Below are 19882 nucleotides of genomic sequence, written 5' to 3'. Positions count from 1 at the left end.
AGCTATAATAAATGATCTGTGGGGTATTTTGAGCTTCACAGACACATTCTGGGGACACCAGAGACTTATATTACATCTTGTGAAAGCATTATAGGTCCCCTTTAATATGGTCTTGGGCTATTAATGGAGATGCAGGTTCTGCATCAGGTAAAAAAAAAAAAAAAAAATGCAATTGAAAAACTTTAGTTGCCTTCTTTATGAACTTAACTGAGATCAGAGCTTCGTACACCAACAAAAAACAAAGCATTTCTTTTTTTTACTGTTTAGTAAACTTCATATAGATGCAGGTCTATATTGTGAAACTGGAATGCAGACATACACACCCTTGTCATTTCATTACACCAGTAAAATATTCCCCTGAAGTTCTCAGACAATGGAGTTTTTCACTGGTTTTGTATACCGGGGCCATTCACCCTGGCAGTAAAGATTTACTGAGACATTCACCCTTTCAAAAAGAACAAATCATTGAAGAACTTACAAAACCCTGAACCCTGCAAGAACTCTAAAGACTCCATCATAAAAGAAAGACTTTGAGGAACTTAATAAATTAAACAAATATTAAAGTCTCTTAAGTACACAGTTTGATATTTGATGCACCCAAAAAGGTGTGAGAAACCAAAATAATGACTTAAGTTTTCATTTTGAGTGCATATTGTCCAGAGTAACTCATTTCAGATGCAATTTAGGAGAGTGTGCATTTTTTTATGAATACAACACTGCAAGCCTATAAAGGCACACAGTATACATGTACAGTAGTGTGTTTTCAAAGGCGTAGGAACCATAAAAAGACAATAAAATTTTACACTGCTACGTTTTTGTGCAAGACAGTTTTATGATCTGTCACCTGCTTCAGCTGGGAATGATACTGACGCATTAATATACTACAATCTCATCAATAAATCCACCATTAGGACCTCGTGAAGCGGGCAGATCAATGCACGACAAGAAGGATATTGTGTAGGTCAGAAAAACAGAAAGTCGTATGTGCCTGTGACGTATGAAGTCCTCTGCTCTGGTCCTGTTACGCGCGGATGACCAGCCAAACCCATACACCGCGCGCGCACGGAGAGAGCAGCACCTCTCCACCTGAACCGAGCTGAATAATTCAACCTTCATAGTGAGGAAAACACGACAAGCATAGTTTTACATTTATTAGGTACTTGGGAACAAATAGCTGCTTAAATGATTTGCCGTATGTGAATGTTTAGCCATTCAAAGTTGTGGTTTTCAAAGAAAAATTATGTGTGCGCCGCAATATAACGCCTTGTGAACAAATTAAAACTGGAATCGGGGATGACGGTGATGTGCTGGATCTTGATGTTGGATCTTAGACAAAGAGACATTCAGTCATTAAATCCTTATTGATCACTAAAAACTGGGAAGAGTCTGATTAATTAGTGGAAGCGCTCCTGAAACCCAGAGGACGATGCGTTGCGTTTGAGGTAAGGTTGAATACACTATATAACTAAACAGTGGAGAAAACATTTTACCAGCTTAATTCTGTTGCTGATTATTACTTAACACGATCATTTCCACCAAATGCCATATATCAACTTTACTTGCAATCTTTCAAATGCCAAGTCTTTTTCCCTGAAAACTTTAGCTATTGCATCAGAAACACGTACGCGGTTTTGCAAAGCATCTTATTGCATATAACTGGTAGTCAAATCTACATTTTGTTAGTGTAAAATATTACAAATATTTAGATAGTTTGCCCATGAGTTATTTGTGAATTGTATAGAATTGAGAAATTGAGTGACTTTCTCTATAGATAGATTTCCATAAGCTATATAAAGATATTATTTTATAGGCTTATATTTATATTTATATAATTCCTTACAGACTTTCTATAGGAATTTCTCTGGGTTATTTTTGTGGATCAATGTCTCGAGCAAGTTGTCATTTGGGGGAAAAAAGTACAATTAGTTTTTTTTTTTTTTTTAACGTGATAAAGAATGCATTTGGCATATGCAAAACTATAAAGTGACAATACTTTGTTTTTGTCGTTACGCCCGAATAGGCTCCTGACAGCACGCGCTCGAGCCGCGCATTGTTGCTATGGTTACTAGTTCAGCTAACGCGATTCAATGTCAATGTGAAAACTCGCACCCTTTAATTTTTGTATTTTGTATTTGAAACTTTAGAAGCAGTAGGCGTATATATAAGATTTTGCTCACCGAGAGGATTCATAAGCTAAGCAAGACAGAACAAGGGCTCCTGATCAAATAAACCGTCTGTATAGCACTGCTCTGTCATACAGGGAATGGAAAATAAATGGATGTGTGGCACATCAACACGACCTTTTGTCACGGTCATGCACTTGCTTAATGAGAGCGTGTGGCATAGAAGGCGAGTTAAATATTCACCGGTGCGGTGGAAATGCAGACGGTTCTGAACTAGTGTCCACTGGACTGTTTGTACTCATAACAGTGACATCGTTACCCTTTGTTTCGATTTACGGTCCAGCGCATTTCTGAGGCAGTGCTTTATTTGTGCAACACATTGTGTCGCTGCTCACTTTACACGCCTCATATCTAGCACGAGTGCCACTTAAAGTCAAGGTCATACAATAGCTACACTCAGAGTTTTGCTTAACAGTTTAAACAACGGCTACATGTATGGCAATTCAGTAGGAATAGGCATGTTTTTGAAACAACTGCAAGTGAAGGCAAAGTTTCTTGGGGGAATGAAAACACTTCAGAGAGAATGCTGAAGCAGTGAAATATTTTTCCATCACCATGTCCCTTTAGGGACTTCCTATTACACAAATTAATGGAAAAAAAGAACAGTTGACTTTTTTTTTTTTTTTTTTAGTAATGGGAATAAAGGGTACTTGTCCAAAGTTCTTGCTACACCAACTACATGCTGAAGCATACGTATGGTGTTTGTGTGGGGAACAAAAGGGTTTCAACATTTTTTTCTAATACGGCAGTTTTGTATTTCCAGTGGTAGGCTACAAATTTAAAAATGAAGATTCCAATTATAACCAAAATAGAAGAACCTTTATAGGTTTTTATAGGCTGTTTATAGGCTACTCTAGAGATTTAGGCCCCGTTTACACTAGTGTGTCTTTGTAAATTGGCGTTTTAAAAAAATGAAAACAATCCTCATCTACACTGGCGTTTCCACAGCGTTTCAGAAACAATCTCCATCTATGGGACTGTTTACACGACACCATTTTCAAGTTTCAACTAAAAACTGAAAACTTTTTATGCTTTTTGTTCATTTACATGACAACAGCGTTTTTGGTGCCTGAAAATGCAAACTTTTAAAAAAGTGTTTTTTTGAAAATAGGCTCATTTTCCAACTCCCCTAGAGATAAACAGTTGAGTTTTACCGTTTTCGAACCCATTCAGCCGATCTCCGGGTCTGGCGGTAACACTTTTAGCATAGCTTAGCATAGTTCATTGAATCTGATTAGACCGTTAGCATCTCGCTCAAAAACTACCAAAGAGTTTCGATATTTTTCCTATTTTATCACTTGCTGGAATGAGAGTATAGTTCCTAGCCATATCGGCCTAGAAAATTGCAACTTTTAATTTTCCGTCGGTCTTAGTACATGATGTAACTACAGAAGAGTCAAGTTTTAAATAGGAAAAATATAGAAACTCTTTGGTCATTTTTGAGCGAGATGCTAACGGTCTAATCAGATTCAATGAACTATGCTAAGCTATGCTAAAAGTGGTACCGCCAGACCCGGAGATCGGCTGAATTGGTTCGAAAACGGTAAAACTCAACTGTTTAACTCTAGGGGAGTTGGAAAATGAGCCTATTTTTTAAAAAAAGTGGAGTGTTTCTTTAAATGTGGTCTCCGTGTAAACAACAGAAACATGATGTTATGTGAAAACGATGACATCATGCACATGCGTATTATGTTCGGTCTATGGTATTTCATCGCCATATAATGGCCTGCTAGCAGAATACACATTTTTAGTCGTTTTCATGGATTCGTGTGAATGGGGATCATTTTGCCAATGTAGTCTGTATGCGGAAAACTCAAAGGAAAAACTTTTCCATTTTAAGCATATTGTTGCATGTACCTTATATTACATGACCGAAAACGCATGTCACACGACTGTCCATGCACACTGGGCATGTGCGTACAAGTGTAAACAGTTGCCTCTTGTGCAAGTAGGAAGCTGCAGTATTACAAAAATGCAGAGTTTAACTACACAATGGCTGCTAAAAATGACAACAAAGCCAGCAAAGATTGCAGTTCAGTCTCCATGTTATTGTTTACATGGTCATCGAGGATATGCAGAACGAACGTGGGCAGCCACACCATCATTTTCAAAAGTCTTCGTTTTGGTTCGTTTATACTGAAACACAACCCTGGCGTTTTCAAACTAAAATGGGGTCTGCAGCGTTTTCGAAAGTCTGGCGTAGTGTAAACGACAGACGTAACCATAGCAAAACTTATGCGTTTTAAAACGAAAACGCACTAGTGTAAACAGGGCCTTAGAAAAACCATGATGCGCTCAACCAGAATGCTGAGAGACAAACATTGAAGTTTAATTTCTCATGTTAAATGTTGTGCAACTGAGATAACCCTATTTTTGCATTCTCATTTTGTTTTTAACCCTTCAGTGACTCAGAAATCAGACGTTCCTTGCCAAATCGGCGCCTGCCTGCTTGCCTGCATCTAAATATGGCAACCAATGGGCCCATGTGCAACACGTCAATCTTCAACTACGCAAACCAGTCCAATGAAATAACCAATATTTCCCTTCACCTGAATGATAGCTTGCTGGGCGAGGAAGACAGCGCAAAGGTCCTGGCCGTAATCTACCTCGTGGTGTTTGTCGTAGGTTTGACGGGAAACTCTCTGGCCATTTTCGTGGTTCTGCGCTACACAAAAATGAAGACGGTCACTAATATGTACATCTTGAACCTGGCAGTGGCTGACGAGTTGTACATTCTGGGACTTCCATTTCTCACAACCCACAACGTTCTCACCTACTGGCCATTTGGAAACTTCCTCTGTCGTATTCTGATGTGGGCAGACTCCATCAGTCAGTTTACTAGCACATTCTGCCTGACAGTAATGAGTATTGATCGCTATATGGCTGTGGTACATCCTATCCGCAGTGCAAGGTGGAGGCGACCCAGTGTTGCCAAGGTGATAAATAGCATGGTATGGGCACTGGCCTGTCTGCTGACACTGCCAGTCATCATTTACTGTGACGTTCAGCCGGAGCTCAACACCTGCAACCTGAGCTGGCCTGAACCACGTGATGTGTGGTCGACTGCCTTCATCCTCTACACCGCCATTCTAGGTTTCTTCTGTCCACTGCTGGTCATCTGCTTGTGTTATCTGCTCATCGTGATCAAGGTAAAGTCCGCCGGGGCACGGGCTGGACTCTCCAAACGGCGCGCGTCTGAGAAAAAAGTAACGAGAATGGTGGTGATCATCGTGGTGGTGTTTGTCCTGTGCTGGCTGCCGTTTTTTATGCTCAACATCATCAATGTGATCAGCACACTCCCGGAGAACGGCATCATCACCGGCGTGTATTTTCTCACCGTCATCCTGACCTACGTCAACAGCTGCGCCAATCCGCTGCTCTACGGTTTTCTGTCGGACAACTTCAAGCGGAGCTTCCAGAAAGTGCTGTGCATCCACAGGGTCAACGGGATCAGCGACGCTCAACCTAGTCGCGCACGCCTCAGCAGGACCCATCATAATGAGCCCATCTTCCCTCCAAGGAGCTTTGACTACAACGACCCTGTCCAGAGCTATCAAGTAAGCTCCTTTCATTCAATATATTTTCATTATTATGTTTCTAAAATACCTACCCAGATAGCAAGCAATCATTGAAACAATGTTGAGTCAATATTAATGCGTCAGCGATAATCGCATTGAATTAACGTTATAGAATTGAATTAATGTTGGTTCAATATCACTTTGTCAACCACAATTAATGTTGGGATTTAAACAAAAAATCAATGATAATCCCATTGAATCAACGTCATATATTGTTATATACGTTATACATTATAACTACAGGAGGTCAAAGAGTTCAGATTTTAAAACTCTGTCTTACATCAGACTACTTTTCCTTTGGGTTCTCTGAAATCTGAAAAAGAAAGCATGATGATACTTAAGAACAAGTCAATTCAGTTGTCACACATAGTCACATTCAAGAAAGTTAATATGGTGAACAATATAATTTACTTTAAAAAATTGCTTGACTAAACAGAAGGTATGTTAAAAGATACAGTACAACTTACCAAAATCCGTATCATCATGCCTCATGTAATCGCTCAATCAGTGTTTCAACCTTGGAAAAACGCCACTAAAACAGCTTGTAATCAATGTCACGTAACGTCACATTTACCTCAGAAAAACATATTCAGTGACCATAAACTCATTAGTCAGCTAGAAAAGTGAACTCTAGAGAGCAACATTTTGATAAATATAGCTATGCACCGTTACATATTCATTACAACTTTTAACGTTCTTCAATATTTAATGCACGTTTGAATAAATCAGTTATGACAGCCGCGATTTAAATGTTTATATTTCAAAAAACCGAATTGGAGTGGAAATATGATTATTTAATTCTAAACTTTATTAAAATCTTCATTGAGTGTAATTTAAGTGTTTGTATATATCTAAGTTAATTTAACCTTTAATGGTATTATAGTAGTACCAACTGACTCCCATGTATAGTTTACAGCATTAGTTGAGATTTTTTTCCTGTAGAAAATTTGTACTGTAACTGAAATAGGCCTACTAAATCCAAAATAATCAATATCGAATCTAATTGAAATCGTAATCGAATCTAATCAGAAGCATATGAATGGTAATCGAATCGCATTGCGAAAATTGTGTCAATACCCAGCTTTAATGAGGACCCTAATGTAATTGTTCAGTCAATTATTTTTCTCTGAAATGAATAATTTTTGAGGGCCTAAACATGCTCAAAAACTCATGAAACTTTGCACACGTGTCAGAAGTGGTGAAAATTTACGTCTGAAATGGGTTTGGGAATTAGGTGTGGTTAGTTCGATGTTTCGCCATGAAACAGGAAGTTATTGTAACTTGGGCATACAATGTTCGATCTGCCCCAAACTTCACAAGTTTTATTAGAGTCCTGCCCTGAAGACATTTACAATGCGATATTTAGTTACAGTCATAGCGCCACCTGTGGGTAGCAGGAAATTACATGTTTTACACTGTCATTAATTCCACTTAATAGAGATTTAACCAGATCAACATCATATATAATCAGTCTAATCTTAAGGCCTTCGCAATGTTAAATATCAAAGATCTTGAGTTTTCGTTGGACGGCGTGTCCGTGGCGGCTTGACAAAGTCTGATGTTTCGCCATGAAAGAGGAAGCTGTTGTAACTCAGTCATACAATGTCCAACCTGCCCCAAACTTCACATGTGTGATAAGAGTCCTGGCCTAAGTACATCTATATGACAATATTCAGTTAGTCATAGCGCCACCTGCTGACAACAGGAAATGGCATGCTTTACATTGCAATTCACTCCCAGAAACACATTTAAATATGTAGTCCTGGCCTAAAGACATCTACATGTCAATATTCAGTAATAGTCAAAGCGCCACCTGTTGGCAGCAGGAAGTGTGGCACATCAAAAGGATTTTGGCGTATTTCTCCTGTTTTCACTGGCTTACATGCATGTCACCCACTATTCAATGTTTCCCTAAGGCCACTGGGTGGTGGTGGCCCTGGGTGCGAGGGCCCTTTCATCGCTGCTTGCAGCTTTAATTTAATCTATTTTTCTAAAATCTATTAATGCTTCAATATCAAATGAAAGCACTATGGTAGGGGTGTCCAGCCGAGTTTAATCCCAGCCCTAATAGAGTGGTGCAGGTATGACATCACATTGTAGGCCAAATTTTAGCACATTTTAGCACTTCCGGTTCCATCATCCCAAAGTCAATGTTTTTTTGTTTGTTTTTTTTTTAATGGGATTTTGGTTAAATTGATGAAATAAGGTCTGTGGTAAACACATGCTCAAGACACTTTCAAGTTTTATTCTACGACATAAAATACATCAGTATTACCTCACTCATGAATTTTTTAAGCTGTTACGTGTCTTGAAAAAGGCAGTTGCTAACAAGTGGCTAAATGGGACTACAGAGACTGTTGCGGACATTAAATGTCATTACGCCAAATAGGCAAGCTCAGTCCGCTTTTACAGCCTCATTGTGCTTATAGTTGTTCTTAAAATGTTTTTAAAAGTGTTCTTAGATAAAAAATTAAAGAGCTGTCGGTAGCTTAGAGATGGTGACATTGAAGTCGAGGGATCATGGTGTAGTTCGCTTATAGTCTACCTTTAGCTTTTTACTTCTGCTGACTGCGTTTAGGCTTCAAAATTCATAAAAATTGTGTTCATCTGTGAAAATGATCTTGATGGACAAAACCTGTAATTATCATAAACTTTTGTTGATCACAGAGCTTGGTTTTTGCGATGAACCAAAAGCCGATGGAAGAATCATATTGGGTTTTTGTTGAGGGAACCAGTGTGATGCTAACTGCCGGTTGGCCTACAAAGTGACGTCCTACCTGCACCACTCTATTAAACACACCTGAAGCAGCTAATCAAGGTCATTAAATCAATGAAAACTTCCAGGCAGGTGTATATGAGATAAACTCTTCATGAAAAGGAATAAATTTCAATAAACTAGGGTGAATTCAGTGTGATTGGGACATTTTTTGCCATAGAGATGACATGGACAAAGTGTCCCAATCAACCTGAATTCATCCCTATATCTCGGTTAATTTTCCATAAAACTACATAGCATTCAAATGACAAGTTTAACTTTAAGAATAAAAGAGTTTTTTTCAATGATTATGTAGACCTAAATCTCTTTATATATCACAAAATAGCCATGTCAGTCACTTTCTCATAAACGCAAGATGTTTTTTTGTGATTGCATTTCAGAGGGAACAGGCTAAACTGAAAGGAGATCAGTTACATTTCTCAGATTTCTCAGGAATATGAATGATTACCTGATTATGCAGTAATCAGGAAGCAGGAGTTAAGGCACAGGATAGCATCAAATCCAGGTCACATGACTGTGCTGTCGACTAAAACTCAATGTATAATCAATGTCACCATTATCGGGAGAGTGCTTCTCATTTTTTTTAATTGTTCCTTCATCAATGGAAAGAAGCCAAGGTGTGCTCTGCAAGCATTGAGTAATGGATGTGATATGTGGGCTTTGAGTGTGACATTCTTGCTCATGTCTCTTGCACTTCAAGAAATCTGCTATATGTTGTTACAACTTTAATCAGGAAATTCCTAATAAATATTACTTAAGCAAGAAAAATGTATGCTTTATATAAACACTTTAATAAAGTTTTTTAATTAATGTATCTAATTACAGTCAGTAACAATAAAACATCAAATGCAAATAGTGTGCAAAACAAAGGAACAGAGAAATAATAAGCTAAAATAATATTATCTCTCTAATAAGGAAGCATCAGTTAGACTACTGAGAAGTGCACATGCAAAACCAAAATGGCCGTTTAACAATCAGTGGACATTTACAAACTACAATGGGTATTTTTCAACAGACTTGTTAAATCCTGCATTCCATTTAGAAGGTCTCATCCCTATGTCCTAATCCCTTCAAAGGGTTTACCCTCTGGATTGAGAGCTTTGAAGGAATGAAGGGTGTAGGGGTAAAAAAACAACTTTTTTGGAACACACTTCTGTGTCATCTTACCTAGACAATCAAGGAGGCGCCTTCTTTTTTTTCCCCCTGGTGTACTCTTAATTATTAATACACATTAATTTACTATAGTAACATTATAAGCTACTGCCACCCTTTTACGTTAAAAATATTGAGTCTATGTATTTGAAACATTTGAATGGACTGATAAAGGGAACTGTAATGTATTTTTGTTGAAATACAATATAATTTTGGCCAGTTTTGAGCACTTTGCTTTGGAACGACCCTTCAATATGGCGGCCATGATTGTTTTCACTCCGAAGTGCCCTTCAGAGGGCGATATATCCCGTTCGGAATGCACCGAAAAATCATGAAGGCCCATGCCTAAACCAAGCCCCAAATCAGGTAAAGAGGTTGAAATTACCCCACTGATTGGGAAAGAGCTACTAGTGTTCTCATGGTCATCAACTACAAATCACTGTTAGTTCAATGTCACTGTCTTGTTGGCTTTCATCAAAATTTCAATGCTGAACCAACACACTATGAACGTAACTAAAGGTTTGGATCAAAACTCAACATTGTGTCAATGTCACCTTGCTGTCTGGGTAGGCCTTGTTTATACCTGGTGTTTTCGTCAGCGTTTAACGTGGTCTTGCGGCTATCAATGTTGCTATTGTTAATTAAACTAAAACTATAAAAATCATTTTTGTTAATTGAAATAAAGCTATAAAGTGTGAAAACACTTTCAGCGACATCAAATTGATTACATATAAAGCTGTCTGTAGAGAAAAGTGTAATGCAACAATTACATTTTCTTGTGGATTATTTACAGCCGCTGTTTAAGAATTTGTAACGTTCAATGAAAAACCAGCAAACAATCGTTGGAATCATTCAGTTTTTTCAAAAGCTTTCATTTTATCGCTCATCTTTGATAGCACTGAGAAATAAAGAGGGAAGGATGCTCATTGATTACAGTAATAAATGTCAGGCTTATCAGAGCAAACAGCAGAGAACATTACAAGTAGAACATCACTAAATCTTCTTGAATCACACAGGTCTGACCCATCACACCTTAGTCATCCGATTATGTAACACTATCCTCAAAGAAGTGATTCAGAACCATAAACACAAAACAACCAGGTACATGCAGCACCAACATTCAAAACATTCTCATTAGAATCCATTTAGAATTTTAAATGTTGGTGTTTGTTGGGGCTTGAATAAACAACATTTCTGTTAAATGGTCACTATTGCACTTTGGGCTCTACAACTGCTGAAGGCATGAATAATTCACCTGGTTGTTCTGTACGTAAATGCCCTTAAAAGTACATCTTAAGGAAAACAAATCCTCAGATTACATCTGAATTGCACTCGAAGAATGCAATTCTTAGAATAGCTGCTACGAGGCAGAACGCTTTGTTCTATACATTGTTTTTGCTTTTTGAAATTCTACACCTACCTTTTCCTTTTCAGTCCATTGGTTTGGAGGCCGAGCCCTGTGCCAAAACAGAAATCCACCGTCCTGGACCACAAGTGATCAGCCAGTCCATATAAAATTCTGTGGCAGGAAAGTTGGATGGATTTTACTTGTATATGCTTTTTGTTCTGTTCAAATATGTTGTCTAAGTGAAGTCATTCCTGCATACAAACAAAACTGCATATATAAAGTTGTCTATGCCTAGAACAAACACTCTCTGGAGCACAAAAACGATACATTTCCATATAAATATATTTCTTCTATGAGAAGATATCTGTGATGTTATTATGTGACTGTAAATATGTATTATAATGGGAAATGGCTCATCATTTTGTTCAGCATGACTGAATGAAACTGGGAAACTGTTCATCCATGACCTTTGGACTAGTTTGGACAGTTAAGAGGGGAAGTGCCTTCTGCTGTTACATTTTGATGGATCATTGATAATTTGGTGGCGGTTCTGAAAATATTCACTTTCAAAAAAGCTCTCTTGGTGGAATTTTCCTCAAAGCAGAGTGATACACAAAGAGAATAAGCTTATATAGGAGTTGATGGAAATGCCAAATACCCTATTTATAAACACAAACCTATTTATGATGGATGAAGAAATTCCCTAGTTGGAGCAGAATCAATGCCCAAAACATTCTCAGAGCAGTAGGAAGCTGCACAGGAAGAAATCGAGATGTTTTCTTTAATTGTGGTGGAAAAGGTATACCTGTATTATGCTACCTTTGTGTTGAAATTGTTTGTATCACTGCTAATAAACCTGACTTACAATCCGTTTCAGACCGAAACATGGGCATCGTATACTATCTCTTACTTTGTGTAATTCTAGTAAAAGACATGCATATTATTTGATTATTATGCTGTATATTGTAAACAATACTGTAAAGTTAATTGCTTTAAATAGAGGTAGGAGGGGCTTACTTGTATAATCTTGTTAATCACAATGCAATCACAGTTCTCCAGGTATATAAACAGCTGCTTACCTTCAAAAAAAAAAAAAAGGAGGATTAAAAAACATTGGTTTAAACATTAACATATCATGACTTGTTTTAGTCTGTTTTTTAATTGCAGACAGATTTTATTTTATTACTCACCTCAACATCATCCAATTCCATTTTTGCTTCCAGGGCCAAAAGGCTAGCAGACTTTTCCATACTTTATTGGCTTTAGATTTACAGAGACTGTACACATTAATAGACACTTCTGTAAATGGGTCAGTTTAGACAATTTTCAACTATATCCCCTGGGCTGGTACAACGAAAAACAGAGGGGCACGCAGAAGCAAGAATACTCAAACCGAGAAGCATACAGACAAAATGTTATATGGATAAGACAAAATTTGTGTAGAAACAATTTCCACTCAGAAATTGCTAGTAAATTTCACAAATACTTACAAAGAAATGGCAAGTAACATTGGATTAAAGCGAAAGTTCACCCAAAAATGAAAATTTGATGTTTATCTGCTTAACCCCAGGACATTCAAGATTTAGGTGACTTTGTTTCTTCAGTAGAACACAAATGATGATTTTTAACTCCAACTGTTGCTGTCTGTCGGTCAAATAATGCGTGTCAATGGGAACTCCATCTATAAGAGTCAAAAAAACATGCACAGACAAATCCAAATTAAACCCTGCAGCTCGTGACGGCACATTGATGTCCTAAGACACAAAACGATCGGTTTGTGCGAGAAACCGAACAGTATTTATATACTTTTTTTCCTCTAAAACACCACTATGTCCAGCTGTCCTCCACATCCGGTTAGTGAGGTATGAACGCGCTCTGACAACGGCAGTGATCTCTTGCAGTCATTGAAGCAAAGCGCGAGACATCACTTCCGTCATCAGAACGCGTTTTTTGACCTCACTAACCGGATGCTGAACGCAGTTGGACATAGTGGTGTTTGAGAGGTAAAAAATTATATAAAATTCTTTTACGGTTTCTCGCACAAACCGATCGTTTTCGTGTCTTAGGACATCAATGTGTCGTCACGATTTGTCTGTGCATGTTTTTTTGACTCTTAGGCCGTCTGTCCACCAAAGCAGTTTTTCCAGCTGCTAGCGTACTTTTTCAATTGTTTTCAATGGGAACGCCACGTTTTTTAAACGCCAGGAGCGTAACGAGGTGCTGAGCGTCTTTTTCACACTCAAGCGCTGAGAGCTCGATGTTTTTTACTGGTCGCCTCGAGTTGAAGAATGTTCAACTTTGAGTAAAACGCTGCACTCATCGTTGTAATTTTTAGCCAGCCGTCCAATCAGAGTGGAGGAGGGGCGGGACAAATACAACACCGACCAACTGTCACAACATTCTTGCTGTACAACAACATCAACAAGCAGAGAACGAAACAAAATGGATGAGAAATTAATGTTGCTGGTCTCCGAACATACATAGCAAGTAATTCCACATTGTGTGAACATTTTTAGTCTAAAACAAATTACCTGCAAAATCAGTTATAAGTAACAGTTACGCGGATATTCGGTATCGTAGCAACAAAGCGCCTCAACTGTAAAAACCCGCTGCGCAGCTGAAGCGCTCTCAAGCGCTCACAGATAGGCGTTTTAAGCAGAGTGCCTAGCGTTTTCAGCTGGCTAATAATAATAATTAAGAATAATTCCTTACATTTATAAAAACGCTTTGGTGGACACGGGGCCTTATAGATGGAATTCCCATTGACATGCATTATATGACTGACAGACGGCAACAGTTAAAAATCATAATTTTTGTTCTACTGAACAAAGTCACCTACATCTTGAATGCCCTAAGCAGATAAACATCAAATTTTCATTTTTGGGTGAACTATCCCTTTAAACATGACATTTTGAAGTAGACAAACTTTGAAAAACTGCCTAGACAAATGGTGTTAGTAAGATGTGGTCAGTAGCATTGAGCTTAACATTTTAATAAGAGCAAAAGGTCTGTTTCAGAAGGTAAGCAGCATAACTGTGCTGCCTTCTAATATATTCGTTTGGCGCTGCCAAACAACACTGGACCAAACTGACTTTCATTGTATAGACAAAAGAAAGACATGTTTTCAAAATATCTTCTTTTATGTTCCACAGAAGAAAGTCATACAGGTTTGGAATGACAGAATTTCTGTGAACTGACCCTTGAACATGATAATGAGAAACTCAGATGATGTGCTTTCTCCAACTAAAGAAACTGCTGCAAGATTAGATCTGGTTTTACATTACATCACCATCAAGTAGGCAGAACGATTCATTGTGCTTTGCTAAAAAAAAGGCACAGACCAGTTTTCTTTCACTGCTTTTCTTAAATATATGCTCAAGTGATTCATAATAACCTGAAAGAGGGTTCAAGACATTTCTATTAAATGGTCACTGTTGCACTTTGGACTCTATAAGACTACTGAAGGCACGCAATACTGTGCCCTCTCTGACACGCAGTTGACTCCTGCAAATCATACCGTCTTTACAAGTGCACATTTTACTCTTTCATTTTTTTTTATTTTTTTTTACTTCTCTTTAAATGTTTCATTATGCTGAACAATGACGCTTAAAATCACTGTTGTTGACGTATCATTAACAGGTTCTGGCTGTTTGTGTTTTTGGTCATATAGTGTCTAGTGTTTGTTTTGAGTCACTCATTTGCAGATGGAGCTACTAGCGTTAGTGGACTTGTTAAATACACATTTACCAGCAGCCACAGCCTTGACAAACCAGTTTGTAAGTTTCAACACTGTCATTCCACCCTCTATCTCTTTGTCAATTTTGCCATCTCTACCCCTATCTTCATGTTGTTTACTGACAATCCCTCTGTCAGGGTGCAGGATTGTTGTGTTACTTGTCCTTTTTCTATGTCCAAACTTGCTGTATACAAACTCTCAATGTCAAGGCAGAGGACAGTACCCAGCATGCACTGAACAAAAGTGCTTTAAATTGACATAATTTACATCAGTGATACATATCAGTGAAGATACATCAACATATTTTTTCCTCTTAGCTTTCTTTGAACCATTTGTTCACAATAATACAATTATTTTAAGTGACCAAAGTAGTGATTCACATGATTCATTTCGTTTTGTATATTTAAATTCCAAGCTTCCACAGGCTTGAAAAGTAATAACATACAGTAGCATGCTAAATAGTCATTTCTCAACAATTAAGTCAGACAATGTCATACTGTTCATGTCTCCCCTTTCACTAAAATACATAAAATAACACTTAAATTCAACATTGAATTTACATTCAAGATACAATGTCCCTATTGAGTCCTATACAAGTCATGCTGGGAACTAAGGATCCCCTGCCCAGTTTCAGTTAGTGCAAAAACAATTTAATTCATGTACAGACATGGATAAAGTTGAACTTCATCGGATGACATGCAATGCAATTAGTTACCATTTAATGTGACAAAATTCAAGAATTGTGTTACATTGGCTCACTTTAATTATACTGAAAACCCAGAAAAAAACAAAACAAAACAAAACAAACAAAAAAACGTATATATTGGTGCTAAATGTCACATTTGTTTTCATTGAATTTTTGCATCAACCCAGCTACTTGCCAGACCTATCCAAAGCTGGTGTTTAAAAGGGTTAGTTCACCCAAAAATGAAATTTCTGTCACACCCCAATGTCGTTCCACACCCATTCATCTTCCGAACACAAATTAAGATATTTTTGATGAAATCCGAGAGGTATTTTAACCACACATAGGCAGCAATGTCATTGCACTTTTCAACATAAATCGCTGATGGTCAAATGACATATCAAATAATGTACGAAATACTTCAAAATATCAATTTATCCAGTGCATAGCATAGTAAAACATATCTCTGAATAGACAGTTACAATTACATGTACATTTATTCAGTGTTTCTCTTTACATAATTTCTCTGTGTGAGGTGTTGTTGTTGGTTAGTCCTGCGGTGATGTAATTTGCAATTGATGTGTTGCAGAGTGAAGCAAAACAGTTGGCGACGCACAAACATCATGATCAGAATTCAACCATGGTTTATAAATCAGTGACTGAGATATAACATTGTTCTTCTGTTTAACTGTTAGATCACTGTACCATGAAACAAACTTTCAAAAGTAAATAACCAGGCTATTAAGATAAATATTTGCTCATTTTATGAAAAAAAAAAAAGAGGCAGTATTCATACTAATCCCCTTCACTCTATGCCTTGTAAAGAACCATACAATGCATTATATCATTAGTCTCATGAATAATTCTAACCACAGTTAATATATTAAAACACATGACAAACAAACAACTTTAGAATCGGCAAATATTATAATGAATTTTAACTTTTAGATTTTATATGAAAAGATATAATGCATTATAAAACATATATTAAGAATACCTTTATAATGCACTATAAGGGCTTTAAGTAAAGTGTTGCCAAAATGGTTTGTTCCAATTGCAATGATTATTTTAAACAGCACTGGTTTTTTTTAGTCTAATTCAAAAGAATGGTTGACATATAGCATTTTAATCAATGAACCTTTATTATTGTGGAATAGGAATTGTGTCAAGGAATTATGTGGTTAGTGTAATGCTGTTTAATTCTGTGTTTGTGTTGTTAATGTATAAGCATTTATGTGGATGTATTTATGTATATATGTATGACAAATTTCTGCTCTGTGACAAACAGAATGGACAATAAAGTTAACCTAAACTATACACGTCTTTAAGGATTGTGAGTTAATGCAAACGGAAGTGGCTTGTGTCACTTGTCATGTTTGATTTTTAGGAAACCTGAAGCTTATATACACAATAAGGCTGGTAAATTTGAGCTCTTTTAAAGTGGACGAGGGAGACGCCCTGCAGGAGAAAATTGCATTCAAACCCTTTCACACACAAAGCCAGATAGATGGGAGAGTGAAAATAACATTGACCAGTGCCCTTTAAGTCCCATCGTATTTAAATTGGCCAATTTAGTGTGGTGTTAAGCCCCATTGATAAGGGTTTATGAGAAGAAAAATGCAATTACAGCTACTATTCAACAAATAAGACATTTTACTTTCCCCTCATTTCATTTAAATAGAGATGGGATAGTAGGTTATTTTAGGAAGCTGTTAGCAAATTGTGTTTTCCTGAATGGATTGAATCAGAAAACCAGTTGAGTTGCCTGCAGCTCACAACTGGCCTTTCCCAAAATCACATTTGGTATTCATTCCCATGCTGACGGATTACCTGTGAACTTTACCTAAAGGGCAGAAGATTGTATGTTTGTCTCACATTTCTGTCTCAGTATTGAATATAATATCTGATAGATGTGTCTTTGACTCCACTAATCAAAGCAAAAGATCAAAGTGGTTTGAGGACTGTTCATGCAAATAATTCTGAGAAAATTATATTTTGCAAGCGGCACTTGAACCCATTAATAAAACGTGACTAATACCAGGCGGTCATACATCAATAACATGGCCGTCAAATGGCATGGAACTTCCTGGAAACAATTTTCCCCTCATAGGAAATAATCATAATTTGTCCTACACTATTTCACCAGTGCACCAAGGTCTATATTCAAGATATTAAATTGCTATGGAAAATGACTGCAGGGCTGCAAGGGTAAAAAACAGCATTAGAGAGGCAAAAAAAGAACTAAATTACTGACAGCAAAAGAAGTGAGTGCACCTTAGTCAAAAAGACTGAAGAGTTTGACTTGAAAAACAAGAATAATAGCTTTTGATTAATTCCGTTTCCATCTTAACAAGAACTGAAAGATAATATGCCACTGTTTTTACCTAAATAAAATGTATTCAAGCAAGCAAATGTGTTAACATAGAAACTGCAATTCAAAATACGTGCCTGTTTATCACACCTGCTATTTGCACTGCATATGAGACAAGCAGAAAAATGTGTTGTATGTAAACATAACTATCTTCTCTGTGGACCTGAACATGTCTTTAATTTTTGTGTTTGTTCTGCTTGGAAGAAAAGTGATGCATTGTTAGTGATATAAACCAAATGTTAAATGCAGAAAATAAAGAATTTTTTTTAAAAAAATCATTATAAAATTACTATAATAAATATATGGGTTTTGCTGTGTTTACTTTTTTTTTATTATTTAATTCAATTTAATTGAAAGGATTTCAAGTGAACATTTTAAGTCGTAGCTATAATTAACAACAATGAGTTTAATTTAATTTAAGGATTTAAACTGAGTATTGAATGATGTGTATAATGAAATGAAATGAAATTAATTTAAGGATTTCAAGTGAGCTTTGCAAACTGCATGTAATAAAAAATAAACCCTGGCAGCTCACAGTAATTATCTGGCAGTGACATCTAGTGGGCAACAGTGAAAAGTTCAAGTGTGGCTGCTAGAACAAGATCAAGGTACATACGTAAGTTGTCAGTGCAAATACAATAGTCCGATAGTAAAAATAAAATAAAAAAAAAATTAATAATTTATTGACCAAAAAATAATAATCCTTCCGCCAAGCAAGGAAGTTCGTCAGGAATGTTTAGCTGCAAAATGGTTGTAAAGCAAAGCAACCAATAGCCTACTCAGCAAAACACACACGCAGTAATACTGATGTAATGAGGTCACAGGTGTTCGTTTAAAGATATTAGGCTTGTTTGAGATGAACTACACTAGCCTGCCACCCACCAGCTGGCAAGATCTGCTGGTTGCAGGCGGGGGAGGAGAACAGAGACGGCCGTCAGGTCGGACACTTTGTGCTTTCCGGATAATCTTTTTCTTTCCTTGTGTGTTTTCAAATATTTCTTATTGGTTGGAGACAAAGATTCACTCACTGCCCACTTTTGCTAGGAAACATATTATGTTTGGAATGCTGTTTGGAATGATAATATAAAAAAAAAAAAAAATTTAAATGTAATGTTGATTCTTGGAAACTTTCTCATTCATAAATGCAAATGAATGAAGACGAAACCTTATTTTTTTGTAATTAATTTCCATCATTGGAATGTATGAAAATGAAAAAGGCCCAGAAATGTGCTGGAATAATAAGAGACCTGTATCTTATAAGAGAGGAAGAGGAATGAAGAGTTTGTGTTACCTCAAAATTCATCATATTGACACAAACTACACTGAGTGCAAATCCACTTTTTGCTGCCTGGAGTCCAGTTTCTGTGAATTGCAGCTATCCATTAACCATTTTCTGTTTTTGGTTGCTTTTGGCAGTCTGTAAAATTCCGGCCAATTTGACATGTTGAATGTGTGTCGAAGCTCGATGGTCAGACGGGCCATCTGATCATTTTGATTGACTGTTCAGCTACTGCCACCTGCTGGTACGGAAAGGCATTTCTTGTTACGCAGGTGCAGAACGGACGTGTTTCTTGGCTGTCGGGTGTCGAGCATTGGTTTGGTGTGTCAAGGCAACTTTGGACCCAGACGCTGCCAACGTGAGCCAACCCCGCAGTCTGCTTTCGTCAGCTTGGTGTGTCAGCTTGAAGAAGTCTGCTGGGGTCAATGAATCTACCGACTTCACAACATAAAGATCAATTAATCACTTGATTTTCAAAGGCTTTACAGAACATACATTCTGCTAGAGCTAACTCTAACAATAAAATGTATGAACAAAATGCTCATAGCCTACATTTCAAAGGCGGAAGAAATGTTTTAGTCGTTGTGTTTAAGGGCTCCAATATTTTTTATACATCATGTAAGGGACACTGAATAGTTAGACTGATTATGTGCTTAACAGACATCATCTGCATGCTGATATATAAAAGGAGGTGAGAGTGACATCTAGTGGTTGAAGGTTGAAACAATTAAATTCAGTCTTGTCTCTAATTTGTAGGCTATCTTTTAAGTGATG

At 37.2% G+C, this 19882-nt stretch overlaps 1 protein-coding gene across 2 annotated transcripts; it reads left to right on the top strand.

Annotated features, from left to right (window-relative positions):
* Positions 1-1063: 1063 nt before the first annotated feature.
* Positions 1064-12602, top strand: sstr5 (somatostatin receptor 5). Of its 2 annotated transcripts, none has more exons than XM_067381349.1 (3): positions 1064-1442; positions 4588-5740; positions 11124-12602. In XM_067381349.1, exons 2-3 carry the CDS (start codon positions 4649-4651, stop codon positions 11202-11204), a joined length of 1173 nt encoding a protein of 390 aa, XP_067237450.1. In that variant the 5' UTR covers positions 1064-1442; positions 4588-4648; the 3' UTR covers positions 11205-12602. The 2 variants fall into 2 exon arrangements, with proteins under 2 accessions (XP_067237450.1, XP_067237451.1); XM_067381350.1 differs by having other exon boundaries at positions 1068-1156.
* Positions 12603-19882: the final 7280 nt, after the last annotated feature.

Source organism: Chanodichthys erythropterus, chromosome 3 (genome assembly GCF_024489055.1).
Source record: "Chanodichthys erythropterus isolate Z2021 chromosome 3, ASM2448905v1, whole genome shotgun sequence".
NCBI classification, from domain to species: domain Eukaryota; kingdom Metazoa; phylum Chordata; class Actinopteri; order Cypriniformes; family Xenocyprididae; genus Chanodichthys; species Chanodichthys erythropterus.
The sequence above is the reverse complement of the archived record's forward strand: the minus strand, read 5'-3'. Positions and strand labels throughout refer to the sequence as shown.

Excerpts from the sequence above, each read along its gene's own strand:
- sstr5 (XM_067381349.1), top strand. The coding sequence starts at position 4,649 with ATGGCAACCAATGGGCCCATGTGCAACACGTCAATCTTCAACTACGCA. Across the intron at positions 5,741-11,123 it reads ACCCTGTCCAGAGCTATCAA|TCCATTGGTTTGGAGGCCGA; the intron begins GTAAGCTCCTTT and ends TTTCCTTTTCAG.